The sequence below is a fragment of the Chlorocebus sabaeus genome, chromosome 2 (assembly GCF_047675955.1).
Source record: "Chlorocebus sabaeus isolate Y175 chromosome 2, mChlSab1.0.hap1, whole genome shotgun sequence".
NCBI lineage: Eukaryota > Metazoa > Chordata > Mammalia > Primates > Cercopithecidae > Chlorocebus > Chlorocebus sabaeus.
Window position 1 is genome coordinate 27052168 of NC_132905.1, and position 19983 is coordinate 27072150.

The 19983-nt window shown below is 41.8% G+C and overlaps 1 protein-coding gene across 5 annotated transcripts in view; it reads left to right on the forward strand.

The window, feature by feature from the left end:
• Positions 1–19983, forward strand: part of LOC119619406 (retinoblastoma-like protein 1) — an 87370-nt gene that overhangs the window by 16175 nt on the left and 51212 nt on the right. For 3 of the 5 annotated variants that reach the window (XM_073006753.1, XM_073006760.1, XM_073006767.1), the window contains 9 exons: positions 4355–4555; positions 5227–5291; positions 5398–5526; positions 5637–5797; positions 7070–7119; positions 10593–10779; positions 11592–11758; positions 16731–16843; positions 17340–17443. In XM_073006753.1, the coding sequence (XP_072862854.1) occupies positions 4355–4555; positions 5227–5291; positions 5398–5526; positions 5637–5797; positions 7070–7119; positions 10593–10779; positions 11592–11758; positions 16731–16843; positions 17340–17443 (1177 nt within the window). The other 2 variants (XM_073006771.1, XM_073006772.1) reach the window with 2 other exon arrangements.

Genomic DNA, 19983 nt, shown 5'->3' on the forward strand with positions numbered 1-19983 from the left:
TGTAATCCCAGCACTGTGGGAGGCCGAGACGGGCGGATCACGAGGTCAGGAGATCGAGACCATCCTGGCTAACACGGTGAAACCCCATCTCTACTAAAAATACAAAAAAAAAAAAAACTAGCCGGGCGAGGTGGCAGGCGCCTGTAGTCCCAGCTACTCCGGAGGCTGAGGCAGGAGAATGGCGTAAACCCGGGAGGCGGAGCTTGCAGTGAGCTGAGATCTGGCCACTGCACTCCAGCCTGGGCGACAGAGCGAGACTCCGTCTCAAAAAAAAAAAAAAAAAACTTATTTTGCAAGTTCACTGTGAGCCAGTCATGGTGGCTCACACCTATAATCATCGCTCTGTCATCCAGGCTGGAGTTCAGTGATGTGATTACAGCTCACTGCAGCCTTGACCTCCTGGGCTCAAGCAATCTTCCCACCGCAGCCTCTTGAGTAGCTGGGACTATAGGTGCACACTACCAAGTCTAGTTAATTTTTCAATATTTTGGAGAGATGAGGTCCCACTATGTTGCCCAGGCTGGTCTCAAACTCCTGGGCTCAAGCAATCCTCCCACCTCAGTCACCCAAAGTGCTGGGATTATAGGTATGAGCCACCACACCCAGCAGTATCATATTCTTTATAACAGAATCCCAATGAATTGAAAGCTGTGAAGTTTACTTTGCTTCTTATTTTAGTTTTAAAACCTGTAATCATGGTTTAAGTTATAGCAGTGCTATAAGGTTTTTTTGTTTTCAAACATTCTGATGCATTTTGTTCCAGGTTAGGAAAACCATTCTTGGGAGAGCAGTATGTGCAATAGATGATATGATGGTGTAGTAGTCAAGGCTCTTGTTTATAAAAAGCGGGTATCAGTCTAGGCAACAAAAGGTGAGACCCCTGTCTCTAAAAAACATTTTTAAATTAGCTGGGTATGGGGGCACATACCTGTTGTCCCAGCTACTTGGGAGGCTGGAGCGGGAGGATTGATTACTTGAGCCTGGGAAGTTGAGCCTGCAGTGAGCCACGATCACACCGCTGTACTCCAGCCTGAGTGACAGAGCAGGACCCTATCTCAAAAAAATAAAAGATATCACTTATCAACTTCGGCTGACTTAAAAGAAGTATTGGATAGGTGATAAAATCTTTAGGATGACTTAAGAAAACTAGGCTTAGAAAAGGCCAGGAACGAAAGGAGGGTGGCCACACAGCCAAAAACCGTATCACAGAATCCATCTAGCAAGGACACAGTTTGCATAGCTAGCAATGCTGTCCCTGGACATTGCCACTTTATTTGTGCCGGGAGCTTGATCCTGCTGTAAGAAATTACCACTTCTTCACTTCTCTGCACCACCAGCTTCAGATTCAAAATCTCAGGCAGATGTATCTGACAAAGAATATGATTATATGCCTTCATCCTAGCTTCCAGTAAAGCTGATCTGTCTAGTGGTAGACAGGGTTCAAAAGTGGAAATGTCCTCAAAGCAAAGGGTTTCACATGCAAAATGTGATCATCCAAATATAAAAACAATTTTTTTTTTTTTAAGACGGAGTTTCGCTCTTGTTGCCCAGGCTGGAGTGCAATGGTGCGATCTCGGCTCATCGCAACTTCGCCTCCCAGGTTCAAGCAATTCTCCTGTCTCAGCCTCCCGAGTAGCTGGGACTACAGGCATGCACCACCACGCCTGGCTAATTTTGTGTTTTTAGTAGAGACAGGGTTTCTCCATGTTGGTCAGGCTGGTCTCAAGCTCCTGAACTCAGGTCGTCCACCTGCCTTGGCCTCCCAAAGTGCTGGGATTACAGGTGTGAGCCACTGCGCTGGCCAAAAAACAACATTTTTAAAGTCCTTTGTAAGGGAGCATAATTTTTTGTAAGCCAAAAAAATGTTTAGTAATCTGACGAATGTTTTGCTGCTATTGATAAGAATCTTTTAATGAGGTTCTTAAGAGTGTCAGATTTTAATCAGCATGTCCAGAGTTTGAATGCTGTATTAGGACATTTTACATTGCTATGAAGGAATACCCGAGGCTAAGTGACTTATTTAAAGAAAGAGATTTAATTGGCCCAGGGTTCTGCAGGCCGTGTAGGAAGCATGGGGCTGGCATCTGCTCCTGGTGAGGGCCTCAGGAAGTTTACAGTCATGGTGGAAGGTGAAGGGGGAGGAGGCACATTACATGATGAGAGCAGGAGCAATTGAGGGTGGGAAGTGCCACACTTTTAAATAGCAAGGTCTCAGGTGAGTGACAACTAAACTCATTACCATGAGGACAGCACCAAGCCATTCATGAGGGATCTGCTGTGATGACCCAGACACCTCCCACTAGGCCCACCTCCAACATTGGAGGTCACTTTTCTTTTTTATTTTATTTTATTTTATTTTTATTTATTTATTTATTTTTTGAGATGGAGTCTTGCTCTGTCGCCCAGGCTGGAGTGCAGTGGCACAATCTCGGCTCACTGCAACCTCCGCCTCCTGGGTTTACGCCATTCTCCTGCCTCAACCTCCTGAGTAGCTGGGACTATAGGCTCACACCACCACGCCCAGCTAATTTTTAGTAGAAACAGGGTTTCACCTTGTTAGCCAGGATAGTCTCAATCTCCTGACCTCGTGATCCACCCACCTCGGCCTCCCAAAGTGCTGGGATTACAGGCGTGAGCCACTGCGCCCGGCCTCTTTTTTATTTTTTTGAAAGTCTTTTACTCTCTTGCCCAGGCAATAGCATGTTCATGACTCACTGCAGCTTCAACCCCTCAGGCTCAAGTGATCCTCCTGCCTCAGCTTCCTGAGTAGCTGGGCCCACAGGCACACACCACCATGTTTTGCTAACTTTTACATTTTTTGTAGGGACGAGGTCTCACTGTGTTGCCCAAGCTGGTCTCAAACTGGTGGACTCAGATGATCCTCCAGCCTCACCCTCCCAAAGTGTTGGGATTACAGGCATCAGCTACCATGCCCAGCCAAGGAAATTACATTGCAACATGAGATTTGGAGGGGACAAAACTTCCAAACCATATTACATAGCATTGGATAATTTTCTGTTAATGTCTTCTGTCACCTTAAAAAGAAATTATAAGTATTGGCTGGGCAAAATGGACTTAAGTAAGGCTTTCCAATCTACATGAAATAATCAGAACATAGGGCCGGGTGCGGTGGCTCACGCCTGTAATCCCAGCACTTTGGGAGGCTGAGGCAGTTGGATCATCTGAGGTCAGGAGTTCAAGACCATCCTGGCCAACATGGTGAAACCTCGTCTACTAAAAATACAAAAATTAGCCGGGCATGGTGGTGTGCGCCTGTAGTCCCAGCTTTCAGGAAGTGGAGGCAGGAAAATTGCTTGAAGCTGGGAGGCAGAGGTTGCAGTGAGCCAAGATCATGCCACTACACTCCAGCCTGGGTGACAGAGTGAGACTCCATCTCAAAAAAAAAAAAAAAAATTACAAGTATTATTCTGTATATATTGCTAGACCTTTAATTAAGTGAGCTTTGACATTGCAAGTTTTCTATCTAAGACCACACTAACATACAGACATAAAAAAATATACCCAGAATTGGGCTGGGCGCGGTGGCTTGCCTGAACACAGGAGATGGAAGTTGCAGTGAACCAAGATGGTGCCACTGCACTCCAGCCTGGGCAGCAGAGCTATTAAGTTTTTTTCTGAGTATGTGCTACCTTTACTTTTGGTGGTGGAACTATGCATTGGAACTGAAACTCTTGAGTTTTACTCCTAACCTATAACAATCTGGTGCTTCATAATCAAATTCCCATTTGGAAAATGAAATTGTCTTTCCATTTGGGAGACTTCTGTTTTCCCTCAAACTAATTTTATAACCTATCAATCTGTTAACTAACATTAACTTTGTAAATTTTATGCAGAATACTGTCTAGGTAATATAGAGAATAAAGGAAGTAGATAGGCGCTCTTGCTCCCTCCATAGAAGTAACGCTCTATGTGATGACCACTAATTAATAACCTGTATTCTCCTGGTGATCCTGGGAACCAAAGTGGTTTCATAATGAGGATTTTTTTAAAATTAAATTTAGGCTTGAGGGATGGTGTTTGTTCTTTGTTCATGTGAGACAGTGTCTTGCTTTGTGACCCAGGCTGGAGTGCATGATCGAGGCTCACTGCAGCCTCGACATCCTAGACTCAAGCAATTCTCCCACCTCAGCCTCCCGAGTCACTGGAGCTACAGGCACGTGCCACCACACCCAGATAATTTTTTTAATTTTTGTAGAGTTGGGGTCTTACTATGTTGCCTGGGAGGTCTGGCTTTTTAATAAAGAATCTTAGTCGTGAATAGAATATTTCCTTTCAATCCATTATATAAATGAATTTTAAAGGTGACTTTTTTCTCCTCCCTTTTTTTTTTTAGTTTAATACAATTTTTTAGTAAAATGAAGAAGTGGATGGACATGTCAAATCTACCACAAGAATTTCGTGAACGTATAGAAAGGCTAGAGAGAAATTTTGAGGTGTCTACTGTAATATTCAAAAAATATGAGCCAATTTTTTTAGATATATTTCAAAATCCATATGAAGAACCACCAAAGTTACCACGAAGCCGGAAGCAGAGGTGAGCCCTTAATCCTTACGTAATTGACAAAAAGATTATGATACAAACTAAGAGAATGTACTTTTTTGAAAGTCTGTTTTTTATGAAAAGTATTCCTGCAAAGAGCTTAATTATTTTCTTTTTAAATCCATGTACAATTATCCATATTTGCAGAATAATACTTCTACTTATTTTTCTTTTTCTTTTTTTTTTTTTTTTTGAGATGGAGTCTCGCTCTGCTGCCCAGGCTGGAGTGCAGTGTCGTGATCTCAGCTCACTGCAACCTCTGTCTCCCAGGTTCAAGCAATTCTCCTACCTCAGCCTCCTGAGTAGCTGGGATCACAGGTGTGCACCACCCTGTCTGGCTGATTTTTTGTATTTTTAGTAGAGAGGGGGTTTCACCGTGTTGGCCAAGATGGTCTCCAACTCATAACCTCAGGTGACCCACCCACCTCGACCTCCCAAAGTGCTGGGATTACAGACGTGAGCCACCGCACCTGGCCCTATGTTCTGATTATTTTATGTAGATTGTAAAGGCTTACTTAAGTCCATTTCATAAATAGTAGATAACTTTTCTTCATGAATGGAATTTCATGTGTAATTTGATCTATTTGATATTTATATTTACTATTTCAGTTTACATGATGTTTAGCAAGCTAGTCAGACAAAAAGTAATTTTTTTCCCTTTTTAGGAGGATTCCTTGCAGTGTTAAGGATCTGTTTAATTTCTGTTGGACACTTTTTGTTTATACTAAGGGTAAGATGACACTTTCAGTGGTCTTACATTTCTACGGTGGGAACTTGGTGCTATTTGACATGAGAGGTTTCTGGTTTTTGTGTCTTTTTTTCCCCCCCTTATAAAGGTAATTTTCGGATGATTGGGGATGACTTAGTAAACTCTTATCATTTACTTCTGTGCTGCTTGGATCTGATTTTTGCCAATGCGATTATGTGCCCAAATAGACAAGACTTGCTAAATCCATCATTTAAAGGTAAGACCTTTTATTTATTTTTGAAAACTGATTATCAGTTTTTGGAAAAAGATTTTTGAAAGTTGACCATATTTTTTTTTCCCTCTGCTCTTCCTACACTGTCAAACTAGGTTTACCGTCTGATTTTCATACTGCTGACTTTAGGGCCTCTGAAGAGCCGCCCTGCATCATTGCTGTACTGTGTGAACTGCATGATGGACTTCTAGTAGAAGCAAAAGGAATAAAGGAGCACTACTTTAAGCCATATATTTCAAAACTCTTTGACAGGAAGGTACTGTACTTGTAATTAGATGACTGAGATGTTTACAGGTCAGCAGTAATGTCAGAAGAAAAAAAAGTTTTAAGCAAGTTCTCAGCATTATAGAACTTAGGGTCAGGATTCCCAGGCTTTAGCCTCTACTGTGATTCGGAATTTCCTTATGATCTTGTGTGATGTGAGAAAGAGAGCTGTTGAAAAATGTGACCAACTATATGTTCTGTTAGGTAAACATACTGTCAGAGGCAACCGTAGTCCCAGCTATCAGGGACTGTGTAGGAGGTACTGATAAAGAATTGTAAAGAACAGAACATCGGAGTAGGGCTGACAAAGAATTAGGAAAAACAGGAAGTCAGAATAAGCTGACTAATTTACTGCCACAATTTGAATAACTGCTGACTGTTGACTAAAAGTAGGATGATGTATAACAACCACAGTTTTAATTCCATGTAAATCGAGCAGAAAATCCATGATAATTTTGTAGCCACTTGTAAGCTATCTGTGTGCATTCTGGACATTTTCTCCTTAGTAATTAACTTAGCTATTTCTACATTTATGAATTGGCTTGTTCCTCTGGATCTCAATTTCTTACTTCCCCAACATCAAGCCATTAAATGTAGTTAGGCCTCAAGATTTCTCTTTGGTAAAAGGAGGGGTTTGGATTACATATCCCACTTTTCAAATATTAAGAGATTTTTCTTTAAGCATAAATTCTTCCCTTACTGGTTTCTTCTTCTTTTATGCAAACTTTTGTGTTCAGTCTTGTGTTCCTCAGATATCTATATTATGGCCCATTGTCTGTATGCTAAACATCTCTAGCAAAGTAAACTTTTTTTAAAGGATCCCAGGGACTGGGCGAGGTGGCTCACACCTGTAATGCCAACACCTTGGGAGGCCAAGGCAGGTGGATTGCTTGAGCCCAAGAGTTCCAGACGAGCCTGGGCAACATGGCAAAACCTCGTGTCTACAAACAATACAAAAATTAGTAGAGTGTGGTGGTGCACGCTTGTAGTCCCAGCTACTTGGCAGGCTGAGGCTGCAGTGAGCCATGATGGTACCACTGCACTCCAGGCCTGGTGACAGAACCAAACCCTGTCTCAAAAAAAAAAAAATTTTTTTTTAATGTTATTTGCATGCTAAATAGTTTATCCTAGTCTGAAAGAAATATTCAATTATTCTGTTTTGTGTGTGTGTTATAACAATATGGAAATTTAGATAAATTTCATGTTTGTGTGTGTATTAATATGCTTAATTATATGGTGTCCCAAAATAATTTTTTCTTCACAGATATTAAAAGGAGAATGCCTCCTGGACCTTTCAAGTTTTACTGATAATAGGTAAATATCTGGTACTAGTGGTGCCTGGCATATCACAAGCTGTCATATTTGTTGATTTGTTGAAATTTGTTAAGCATAACATTATATCAAAGTAAGACCTCCAAATTCAAGTTCTCTCTCCTTTAGTGGCATTGAATGGGTATTGTCACTAAGACTTGTTGGCTTTAAATACATTTATTTTAAGAAATCAAGGCTGGGCACAGTGGCCCACACCTGTAATTCCAGCACTTTGGAAGGCCAAGGCAGGCAGATTGCTTGAGCTCAGAAAGTTGGAGACCAACCTGGGCAACATGGTGAAACCCTGTCTCTACAAAAACTACAAAAATCAGCCGGACGTAGTGGTGTGAGCCTGTAGTCCCAGCTACTTGGGAGGCTTAGGTGGGAGGATCGTTTGAATCTGGGAGGTTGAGGTTGCAATGAGCCGTGATTGCACCACTGCACTTCCGTCTGGGTGACAGAGTGAGACCCTATTTCCAAAAAAAAAAAAAAAGGAAAAAAGAAAGAGGCCGGGCATGGTGGCTTACGCCTATAATCCCAACACTTCGAGAGGCCAAGGCGGGCCGATCACTTGAGGTCAGGAGTTTGAGATCAGCCTGGCCAACATGGTGAAACCCCATCTTTACTAAAAATACAAAAATTAACTGAGTGTGGTGGCAGGTACCTGTAATTCCAGCTACTTGGGAGGCTGAGGCAGGAGAATTGCTTGAACCCAGGAGGCACAGGTTGCAGTGAGTCAAGATCATGCCACTGCACTCTGGCCTAGGCAACAGAGCGAGATTCCATCTCAGGGAAAAAAAAAAAAAATTATTGACACTTATGTATTTATTTTTATTTTTATTTTTTTAGAGACAGGATCTCACTGTGTTGCCCAGGCTGATCTCGAATTCCTGGCCTCAAGCAATCCTCTCACCATAGCCTCCCAAAGTGCTAGGATTACAGGCATGACCCACCACAGCCAGTGAATTGACATTTAAAACAGCTACCCGGCCAGGCGCGCAGTGGCTCATGCCTCTAATCCTAGCACTTTGGGAGGCCGAGGCAGGCAAATCACGAGGTCAGGAGATTGAGATCATCTTGGCCAAAATGGTGAAACCCGGTCTGTACTAAAAATAGAAAAATTAGCTGGGCATGGTGGCACATGCCTGTAGTCCCAGCTACTTGGGAGGCTGAGGTAGGTGGATCGCTTGAACCCAAGAGGTGGAGGTTGCAGTGAGCTGAGATTGCACCACTGCACTCCAGCCTGGGCATCAGAGCAAGACTCATCTCAAATAAAAATAAAAATAAAAATCAAGGCTGGGCACAGTGGCTCACACCTGTAATCCCAGCACTTTGGAAGGCCAAGGCAGGCAGATCGCTTGAGCTCAGAAGGTTGGAGACCAGCCTGGGGAACATGGTGAAACCCTGTCTTTACGAAAAATACACAAATCAGCTGGACGTAGTGGCGTGAGCCTGTAGTCCCAGCTACTTGGGAGGCTGAGGTGGAAGGATCATTTTAATCTGGGAGGTTGAGGTTGCAGTGAGCTATGATTGCACCACTGCACTTCAGCCTGGGTAACGGAGCGAGACCGTGTTTCCAAAAATAAACCAAGAAAAAAAGAAAGAGGCCGGGCATGGTGGCTCACGCCTGTAATCCCAACACTGGGAGGCCGGGGTGGGCTGATCACTTGAGGTCAGGAGTTTGAGATCAGCCTGGCCAACATGGTGAAACCCCATCTCTACTAAAAATACAAAAATTATCTGGGTGTGGTGGCACCTGTAATCCCAGCTGCTTGGGAGACTGAGGCAGGAGAATCACTTGAATCCAAGAGGCAGAGGTTGCAGTGAGCTGAGATCACACCATTGCACTCTAGCCTAGGTGACAGAGTGAGATTCCATCTCCAAAAAAAAAAAAAAAAAAAAAATCATTGACACTTACGTATTTATTTTTATTTTTATTTTTATTTATTTATTTATTTTTTGAGGCGGAGTCTCGCTCTGTCGCCCAGGCTGGAGTGCAGTGGCCGGATCTCAGCTCACTGCAAGCTCCGCCTCCCGGGTTCACGCCATTCTCCTGCCTCAAGACTCCCGAGTAGCTGGGACTACAGGCGCCCGCCACCTCGCCCGGCTAGATTGTTGTATTTTTTAGTAGAGACGGGGTTTTACCGGGTCAGCCAGGATAGTCTTGATCTCCTGACCTCGTGATCCGCCCGTCTCGGCCTCCCAAAGTGCTGGGATTACAGGCTTGAGCCACCGCGCCCGGCCTATTTTTATTTTTTTAGAGATGGGACACTGTTGCCCAGGCTGGCCTCGAATTCCTGGCCTCAAGCAATCCTCTCACCATAGCCTCCCAAAGTGCTAGGATTACAGGCATGACCCACCACACCCAGCCAATTGGCATTTAAAACAGCTACTCGGCCAGGCGTGCGGTGGCTCACACCTGTAATCCTAGCACTTTGGGAGACTGAGGTGGGCATATCACAAGGTCAGGAGATCGAGACTATCCTGGCCAATGTGGTGAAACCCCATCTCTACTAGAAGTACAAAAACTAGCCGGGCATGGTGGTGCAAGCCTGTAGTCCCAGCTACTCAGGAGGCTAAGGCAGGAGAATTGCTTAAACCTGGGAGGTAGAGGCTGCAGTGAGCCAAGATCGCATCACTGCATTCCAGCCTGGGTGACAGAGTGAGACTCTGTCTTAAAAACAAACAAACAAACAAAAAACAGCTGTTCTCTTGAGAAACTAATAAATGGACCCAATGACTCTGTATTTCACTTTACATTCTTTCACTAATCACATGTTGGCAGTACCCATATATATATTTTTTTTTTTCTGAGACGGAATCTCGCTCTGTTGCCCAGGCTGGAGTGCAGTGACGCGATCTTGGCTCACTGCAAGCTCCACCTCCCAGGTTCAGGCCATTCTCTTACCTCACCCTCCTGAGTAGCTGGGACAACAGGCGCCTGCCACCACACCTGGCTAATTTTTTGTATTTTTAGTAGAGATGGGACTTCACCATGTTAGCCAGGATGGTCTCGATCTCCTGACCTCATGATCTGCCCACCTCGGCTTCCCAAAATGCTGGGATTACAGGCGTGAGCCACCACGCCTGGCCCTTTTGTTTTTTGAGACGGAGTCTTGCTCTGTTGCCAGGCTGGAGGGCAGTGGCGCAATCTTGGCTCACTGCAACCTCCAACTGCCATATTTCAAAGCCACTATTGTTTCCTTAGTGATCAGAAACCATTTTCATAATTAGATTCAACTAGTTTTCAGATTAAGTATATGTAGTCTCTCACTTTTCAAAGTAATTTATTGGTTGTATGAATGTGAAGAATGTCCATAATCAGGTAGGACCCTCTGATATTGTTAGATGGGCAGAGTTAATAAAAATTAGAAAGTTGTCAGATTTTCTAAGCTGTAAACACTAAATCTATCTTCAAGTCAAAATAAATCCATTGTGTAACTTAGTATTACAGCTTATAATAATTCTCTTGGCAGCAAAGCAGTGAATAAGGAGTATGAAGAGTATGTTCTAACTGTTGGTGATTTTGATGAGAGGATCTTTTTGGGGGCAGACGCAGAAGAGGAAATTGGAACACCTCGAAAGTTCACTGGTGACACCCCATTAGGGAAACTGACCGCACAGGCTAATATGGAGTATAACCTTCAACAACACTTTGAAAAAGTAATATAACCTAGCCTGGCCTCAATCTTGAATGATCTTTTTCTCTGTGTGTCTGATTCTACTAACAGCAGAAGCATCTTTCAAGTTAAATCTTGAGTTTCTTCTACTAATTCATATTTCCCATGAAAGCTTTAAAAGGTAATTTTTAAAACTGGCATTTAGTATTTTTACCTTATTTCTTACTATTTTCATATTTTATATCCATTTTCCAGCATGCCTGGGTTTATTAGTAGAGTATATGTCTTTTGGCATGAAGAGGAAGTTTTCCTTTCTTACTGTTCTTTCTTTGCTTCAACTTAGCCTCTGTTACGTTGCTTTAAATTTTAGCTTGCTTTCCTACCCATGATACAAACTGTGTTTTTCTGTAACTTCAGCCATAAAACTCTGGACTTGATTGTTAATGGCCAAGGCTTAACCTGTATTTATGTGTAAAATGGGTTGGAGGAAGAGATCTAATGGAAAATTCACTTGTCTAGAACATAGTAAAACCTAAGTTTTAGTCCAAGCTTTGACATTAACTTAGTCAACTGAAACAAGTTTTTAAATTTCTCTGTTCCTGTTTCCTCATATATAAAATTAAAGTATGTATACATTATCTTTCAAATCAGTAGTGTGAAGATTAAATGAAATTATAGGTAGAAAGTGCTTTAAAAAAGTGTTTTTCAAATATAAGGATGTTATTAGCATAGTATTCTTAAACATTTCATGCATATTTTAAATATGAGTAGAGAAGATGGTAAATGCACTGAATTAAACACATAATAAGGAAGATGGTAACTTTTAAAAACTCACAGATTTTTCTTTTCTGACAGAAAAGGTCATTTGCACCTTCTACCCCTCTGACAGGACGCAGATATTTACGAGAAAAAGAAGCAGTCATTACTCCCGTTGCATCAGCCACCCAAAGTGTCAGCCGGTTACAGAGTATTGTGGCTGGTCTGAAAAATGCACCAAGTGACCAACTTACAAATATTTTTGAGTATGTATAATACTGTTATTTTTTCAAATGTCTTTTTAAAATTAGATTTCTTATTCCATTCTATTTTTAGTATATTCAGAATTCTCAAGATAGTGGATGTTCATCTGGCAAGTTTTACTATACCATTTCAATCACAAAATATATTGACCTAAAACCATATTGAAGTACCTATTAAAAATTATGTATAACAGTCAGGCACAGTGGCACACACCTGTAGTCCCAGCTACTTGGGAAGCTAGTTTGGCCAACATAGTAAGACTAATTCCAGCTTGGCCAAGATAGGGAGACCTTATCGCTCCCTTTTTTTTTTTTTTTTTTGAAACAGGGTCTTGCTGCCTCCCAGGCTGGAGTGCAGTGCCGCAATCACAGCTTACTGCAGCCTCCACCTCCTGGGCTGAAGCAACTCTCCCTCCCACCTCAGTCCCCCAAGTAGCTAGAACTATAGGTGCAAGCCACCATGCCTAATTTTTTATATTTTTTGTAGAGACAGGGTTTTGCCATGTTGCTTAGGCTGATCTTGAACTTCTGAGCTCAAGTGATCCAACTGCCTTGGCCTCCCAAAGTGCTGGGATTACAGGCATGAGCGACCATGCCAGGCCAACCTTGTCTCTTAAAAATAATTATATATAATGTTATTTCATGGGAGTATAGACTTTTAGAGATAAGTGTACCTTAAAGATTATTTAGCACTGATATTTCACTCTTTAACTACCCCCGAGTTATGCATGTTTTGATTTTACATTGACTTTATTTTTTAATTTATTTTTATGTTTGTTTCTAAAGATCACCTGTATAAGGGCATACATTAATTTTAAATGAGGACATTCTAAATGTCCATTAGATTCTAAATGTCCGTTAGATAGGGGACTAATTGCATATTGGTGGTACAGCCATAAAAATGAAATTATTTATTTATTTATTTTTGAGACAGAGTTTTGCTCTTGTTGCCCAGGCTGGAGTGCGATGGCACAATCTCGGCTCACTGCAACCTCTGCCTAGTGGGTTCAAGTGATTCTTCTGCCTCAGCCTCCTGAATAGCTGGGATTACAGGCATGCGCCACCATGCCCGGCTAATTTTGTAATTTTAGTAGAGATGGGATTCCTCCACGTTGGTCAGGCTGGTCTTGAACTCCCGACCTCAGGTGATCTGCCCTCCTGGGCCTCCCAAAGTGCTGGGATTATAGGCATGAGCCACCGTGCCCAGCCCATAAAATGGAATTTTATACAGGTTTTCTTTTTTTTTTTTTGAGATGGAGTCTCGCTCTGTCGCCCAGGCTGGAGTGCAGTGGCCGGATCTCAGCTCACTGCAAGCTCCACCTCCTGGGTTTACGCCATTCTCCTGCCTCAGCCTCGCGAGTAGCTGGGACTACAGGCGCCCGCCACCTCGCCCCGCTAGTTTTTTGTATTTTTTTTAGTAGAGACGGGGTTTCACCATGTTAGCCAGGATGGTCTCGATCTCCTGACCTCGTGATCCGTCCATCTCAGCCTCCCAAAGTGCTGGGATTACAGGCTTGAGCCACTGCGCCCGGCCTTTTTCTTTTTTGAGGAAGCATGATTCCTGGTAAAGATGGTAGAATGAAGCCAGATCAGAGAACCTTCTTTCCTAGTACCTAATAAAATAAGAGAATAGTAAAAACCAGTAAAATATTTATCAGTGGCAACCAAATGAGGAGAGAGAGATGATTTCATGACATAAATTTCCAAAGTAGAGATCAAAAAGAAAATTGATGATTCTGGTATCCCTATCCCTAAGCAGTGTTGGAGAAAGAGGGTATAGTGATGGATCTTGAGAATTCTCATCAATACTTCAGATTTGGAGAGAAACAAATGAGGGAGCAGGCAGACAGATAAAAAGTCATACAAATCTCCCCAAGTGAAAAGTTTATATGTACCACCACCAGGATCCCAGCAGAAATATAAACAACTGCCAAGGGCTGCCATTTTCCAACATTCCATGATGATATGGGGGAGAGATCCTCATATAACTAGACGTCCCTGACTAGGAATGGTGAACCCTGGAATGGGAGTATTTAACTAAATCTCAGAAGACAAAGCAAAACCCTAGTTCTCCAAGAAAAGCTGAACATAGCTGAGCTCTCCCCGCTTCCTCAAACGTTCAGGATACAAGAAAGTAGACGGAACAATCTCCAGCCTCAGAAATAGCTCAGAAGAAAAGCAAACTGCCGGTAAGGTAGGAAGACTGTCCTGGATCTATCTTCCATATCATTTGAGTAAATAGATCTGGATTGAACTACTGTTCAAACATGAGTAAGTTGAAAAGCAGTGACAAAGCAACTATACAAATATGTCAATAAGGGAAAGGAAGGAAGTACAGAATGCAAAAGAAAAAAGGTCTAGACACAAATGGCAACACTGGGTGTTGTGGCTCATGCCTATAATTGCAGCACTTTGGGAGGCTGAGGCAAGAGGATCAGTTGAGCCCAGGAGTTTAAGACCAGCCTGAGCAACATGATGGGACCCTGTCTCTACAGAAAAAATTTAAAAATTAGTCATGGTGATATGCATTCCAGCTACTTGGGAGGCTGAGATGGGAGAGTCACTTGAGCTCAGCCATGATCACACCATTGTACTCTAACCTGGGCAACAGAGCGAGACCCTATCTCAAAAAAAAAAAAAAAAAAAAAAAAAGACATCTGTGTTTGTGGACTGGAAGGCTTAATATTGTTAAGATATCTATATTAGAGGCCAGGTGCAATGGCACATATCTGTAATCCCAGGACTTTGAGAGGCCAGGGTGGGTGTTTTGCTTGAGCTCAGGAGTTTGAGACTAGCCCGGGCAACACAGCAAGACCTCATCTTTACAAAAAACAAAATAAATAAAACTTAGCCATTGTGGCCATTGTTTGTTTGTTTTGAGACGTAGTCTTGCTCTGTCACCAGGCTGGAATGCAATGATGTGATCTCGGCTCACTGCAAACTCTGCCTCCCAGGTTCAAGCAGTTCTCCTGCCTCAGCCTCCAAGTAGCTGGGACTACAGGCGCCTGCCACTACGCCCAGCTAATTTTTGTATTTTTAGTAGAGATGGGGTTTCACCGTCTTGACCAGGATGTTCTCAATCTCCTGACCTCATGATCCTCCTGCCCTGGCCTCCCGAAGTGCTGGGATTATAGGCATAAGCCACCATGCCCCAAATTTTTTTTTTTTTTTTTTTTTTTTTGACAGAGTTTCGTTCTTATTGCCCAAGCTGGAGTGCAATGGCTCGATCTCAGCTCACTGCAACCTCCACCTCCCAGGTTCAATTGATTCTTCTGTCTCAGCCTCCCAAGTAGCTGGATGACAGGCATGCACCACTATGCCCGGCTAATTTTTTGTGTTTAGTAGAGATGGGGTTTTACCATGTTGGTCAGGCTGGTCTTGAACTGCTGACCTCAAGTAATCCACCACCTTGGCCTCCAAAAGTGCTGGGATTACAACAGGCGTTAGCCACCAGGCCTGGCCAGTTTTTGTATTTTTAGTAGAGACAGGGTTTCACCATGTTGGCCAGGCTGGTCTCCAACTCCTGGCCTCAAGTGATCTGCCCACCTTGGCCTCCCGAAGTGCTGGGAATATAGGTGTGAGCCACCATGCCCAGCCTCAAACCTGAAAGCTTTAACATAGCAAAGAAAACAATCAACAGAGTAAAAAAACAGCCTATAGAATGGGAAAAGTAATTGTAAACCATATATTAGATAAGGGGTTCATACTCAGAATATGTAAAGAACTCCTAAAACTCAAGAACAACAAATAACTCAATTTAAAAATGTATAAAGGATTGAGTAGATATTTCTCCAAAGAATATATGCAACTGGCCAAAAGCATATGAAAAAAATATCTGATATCACTTATCAGGGAGTTGCAAATCAAAATCACAATGAGATAGTACCTCACATATCAGCATAGCCACTTCCCACTCATCACCCCAAAAAACCCAAAATAGCAGGTGTTGGTAAGGATGTGGAGAAATAGGAACCCTTACACACTGTTAGTAGAATTGTAAAGTGGTGCAGCCACTATGGAAAACAGTACGGAGGTTCCTCAAAAAATTAAAAATAGAAGTACCATATGACTCAGCAATACCACTTCTGGGTGTACATCCAAAAGAATTAAAAACAGCATCTCAAAGGAATATTTGCACGTCATGTTCACTGCAGCATTATTCCCAATAACCAAGATGTGGAAACACCTTAAGTGTCCATTGATAGAGAAAGAAAATACTGTGTGTGTATTTGTGTGTGTGTGTGTGTATATATAGATACACATATAGATATAGATATGAGATGGAATATTATTCAGCCTTATAAAAGAAGGAAATCCTGCCATTTGCTACAACATGGATGAACCTTTAGTACATTATGTTAAGTGAAGTTAGTCAATCACAAAAAGACAAAATACTGCATGATTCCACTCATATAAGGTACATAGTATGGTCAAACTTACAGCAGCAAAGTTATATTACGTGTGTATACAATCTGTATTTTTATTATGTAATTTACATGTTAAAATATGTTATCATATAAAGCTTTGTTTACATATGTAGATTTCCAACTGAGAATACAACTTTGGCTGCTAAAAACCAATTCTTGAAAGAAGGCATGTTGGCCGGGCATGGTGGCTCACACCTATTACCCCAGCATTTTGGGAGGCTGAGGTGGGTGGATCACAAGGTCAGGAGATCTAGACCAGCCTGGGCAACATGCTGAAACCCATCTCTACTAAAACTACAAAAATTAGCCAGGTGTGGTGGCGCGCGCCTGTAATCCCAGCTACTTGGGAGGTTGAGACGGGAGAATCGCTTAAACCTGGGAGGCAGAGGTTACAGTGAGCTGAGATTGCATCACTGCACTCCAGCCTGGGCAACAGAGTGAGACCCCGTCTCAAAAAAACAAAAGAAGGCATGTTAATACTCTGGTGTAGAGTTGTTTTTTTGTTTGTTTGTTTGTTTTTATAATTAGGATCCTCTTGTATTTTGTAGATCTTGTGTGCGTAATCCTATGGAAAACATTATGAAAATACTAAAAGGAATGGGAGAGACTTTCTGCCAACACTATACTCAATCAACAGATGAACAGCCAGGATCTCACATAGGTAAGAAAAGAAAACTAAAGTTGGCATAGCATTGAAAATAAGTAATCCCCCCAAAATTAGAAATTCAAGTTTTTTCCTCTCCCGTTATTCTTATTTCTTTCTTTTTTTTTTTTTTTGAGACTGAGTTGCCCAGGCTGGAGTACAGTGACACGATCTCCACTCACTGCAACCTCCTCCTCCCAGGTTCAAGCAATTCTCCTGCCTCAGCCTACCAAGTAGCTGCTATTACAGGCACCCACCACCACACCAGCTAATTTTGTATTTTTAGTAGAGACAGAGTTTCACCGTGTTGGTCAGGCTGGTCTCAGACTCCGGACCTCAGGTGATCTGCTCTCCTAGGCCTCCCAGAGTGCTAGGATTACAGGTGTGAGCCACCACTCCCGGGCTACCCTGCTATTCTTAATGTATCAGATTTAAGTTTGTGTATAATTTTTGCTTTTCAGTCCTTAACAACTAAAATTCATTAACACATGTTTTCTCTGTATTTCCCCAATAGACTTTGCTGTAAACAGACTAAAGCTGGCAGAAATTTTGTATTATAAAATACTAGAGACCGTAATGGTTCAGGAAACACGAAGACTTCATGGAATGGACATGTCAGTAAGTAAATCCACTCTCTGCGCTACTGGCAAGGTCCAAAAGTCGTAGCCTGGAAGCGGTGTTTTGAGAGGCTCTGTAAGGCATTGTGGGGGTCACCAATCTAGGACACACTTGGCCAGGATGACATTTAGTTGACTTTAGCACATGCAAGGCTAATCACATCTAGGCAGAAATGTGAAATAACATAAAGTTCATCTTTGGTACACATCAGTGTGTTTTAAGTTTTTTGTTTTTTGTTTTTGTCCTTCATTCCCAGCTAGTGATCCCTCCATCTGTTAAAGCAACTGTTAGTTAAGACATTTGTCCATACCTTCCAAGGATTTTGGATTATAAAATGGTTGGGGGAGGCGGGGCGGTTTGTTTTGGTTCTTTAACTATTTGACCAAGTCAGACCACTCTCTCCAATAAGCTGTATAAAAGAATTTTTCTACAAATTCAAACCTATCATATGATCTTTGTTTCCTCTTCCTTCATTATTTCCCTCTGCAGTCACTCTTGGAGTCTTCTAACTTTCTATCCCAATAGGAACAGGTTGATGTCTTAAGGATGCTGCGTAACTATTGTAATAGAATTTCTCTTTGTGTTTACCTGGAAATTTTTTTCATATATTTTCTGTGTTGGTTTCTCTTTTTCCTGGATTCTGTATCTTTCTCTTTCATAGTTTACACTAATAATCTTGATGGTGCATACACTCCTATGGCTTTCTGAGAAATAAGTAAATATACATATATATATATATATATATTTTTTAGACTGAGTCTTGCTCTGTCACCTAGACTGGAGTGCAGTGGCACGATCTTGGCTCACTGCAACCTCCATCTCCTGGGTTCAAGCGATTCTCATGCCTCAGCCTCCCGAGTAGCTGGGGTTACAGGTGCCCACCACCACACCTGGCTAATTTTTGTATTTTTAGTAAAGACAGGGTTTTACCATGTTGGCCAGGCTGGTCTTGAACTCCTGACCTCAAGTGATCTGCCCGCCTCAGCCTCCCAAAGTGCTAGGATTACAGCCACCTCACCTAGCTGAAAGAAGTAAATATTTTTAACTTTATTTATTTTAATTTTTTAATTTTTATTTATTTATTTATTTATTTATTTATTTATTTATTTATTTATTTTGATATGTAGTCTTGCTCTGTCGCCCAGGCTGGAGTGCAGTAGCACAATCTCAGCTCACTGTAACCTCCGCCGCCTGAGTTCAAGCAATTCTGTGCCACAGCCTCCCGATTAGCTGGAATCCCAAGATTCCAGGCAAGATTACAGGCACTTGTCACCACACTCGGCTAATTTTTTTGTATTTTTAGTAGAGACAGGGTTTCACCATCTTGGCCAGGCTGGTCTTGAACTCCTGACCTCATGATCCACCTTCCTCAGCCTCCCAAAGTGCTGGGATTACAGGTGTGAGCCACTGCACCCGGCCAACTTTTTATTTTGAAATAATTCCAGATTCACAGAAAGTTGCAAAAGTAGTACAGAGAAGTCCCACACATCCTATATCCAGTTTCCCCAGTGGTTACAGTTTTATATGCTGCAGTATCAGAACTGGGGAATTGACATTAAAACAGTGTGTATGTGTGTGTGTGTATAAAATTGTATCATATGCATAGATTATGTAACCATCACCAAAATAAAGATACTGAACTGTTAAAGATCTCCTTCCTGCTACCCCTTTATAGTTAGTTACACTTACTCCTCTCAGCCATTACTGTTTCCCACTTCTACATACTCTGTATGAATTCAATTCTTTTCAATTTGTTTTAGTTATTTTGTAGCCCAGGATGTGGTTTATCATGGTGAATGTTCTGTGGCCACTTGAAAAGAATGTAAATCCTCACATTTAACCTTGTCAGTAGGTTCTTGGAAACAGTGACTTTAAGCAAAAACAACATACAATGAAACCAATTTTACCATAGGCTAACTGGTATAAGCAAGAGTTTAAGTTCCTTTGGTATATGTCTAGTCACAAAAACATCACCAAACTTCTAAATAAAGACAAAACACTTACAATGTTAAATGTTGAAATAAATAAGAGAAAGAGTAATAAAAATAAGGAAGATTATTACTTACCCAGTTATTCCTGTTCAGGGTCATGAGTGGCTAGAGCCTACCTCAGCAGCTCAAGATGAAACGCGGGACCCAACCCTAGTCAGGACACCATTTCATCATAGGACACACACACACCCACACTTACACTGTCACAATTTAGATACGTCAATTAAGCTAATGTACATATCTTTGAAATGTAAGAAGAAACCAGAGTACCCAGAGAGAACTCATGCAGACATAGGAGAATGTACAAATTTCATACGGTGGCCCCAGCTGGGAATCCGTTATTTTTCATTGTTATAACAAAATGATGAGATCCTGTTATTCAAGGATCTGCTATATTCTGCTATGTTCAGATGGAGTATTCTGTAAATGTCAATTTTATCTTGTTGGTTGATGTTGTTATTTTATATTCTTCATGATTTCCAGTCTAGTTGTTATATCAGTTGTTGATAGAGGATGTTGAAGTATTCATGTATGATTGTAGATTTGTCT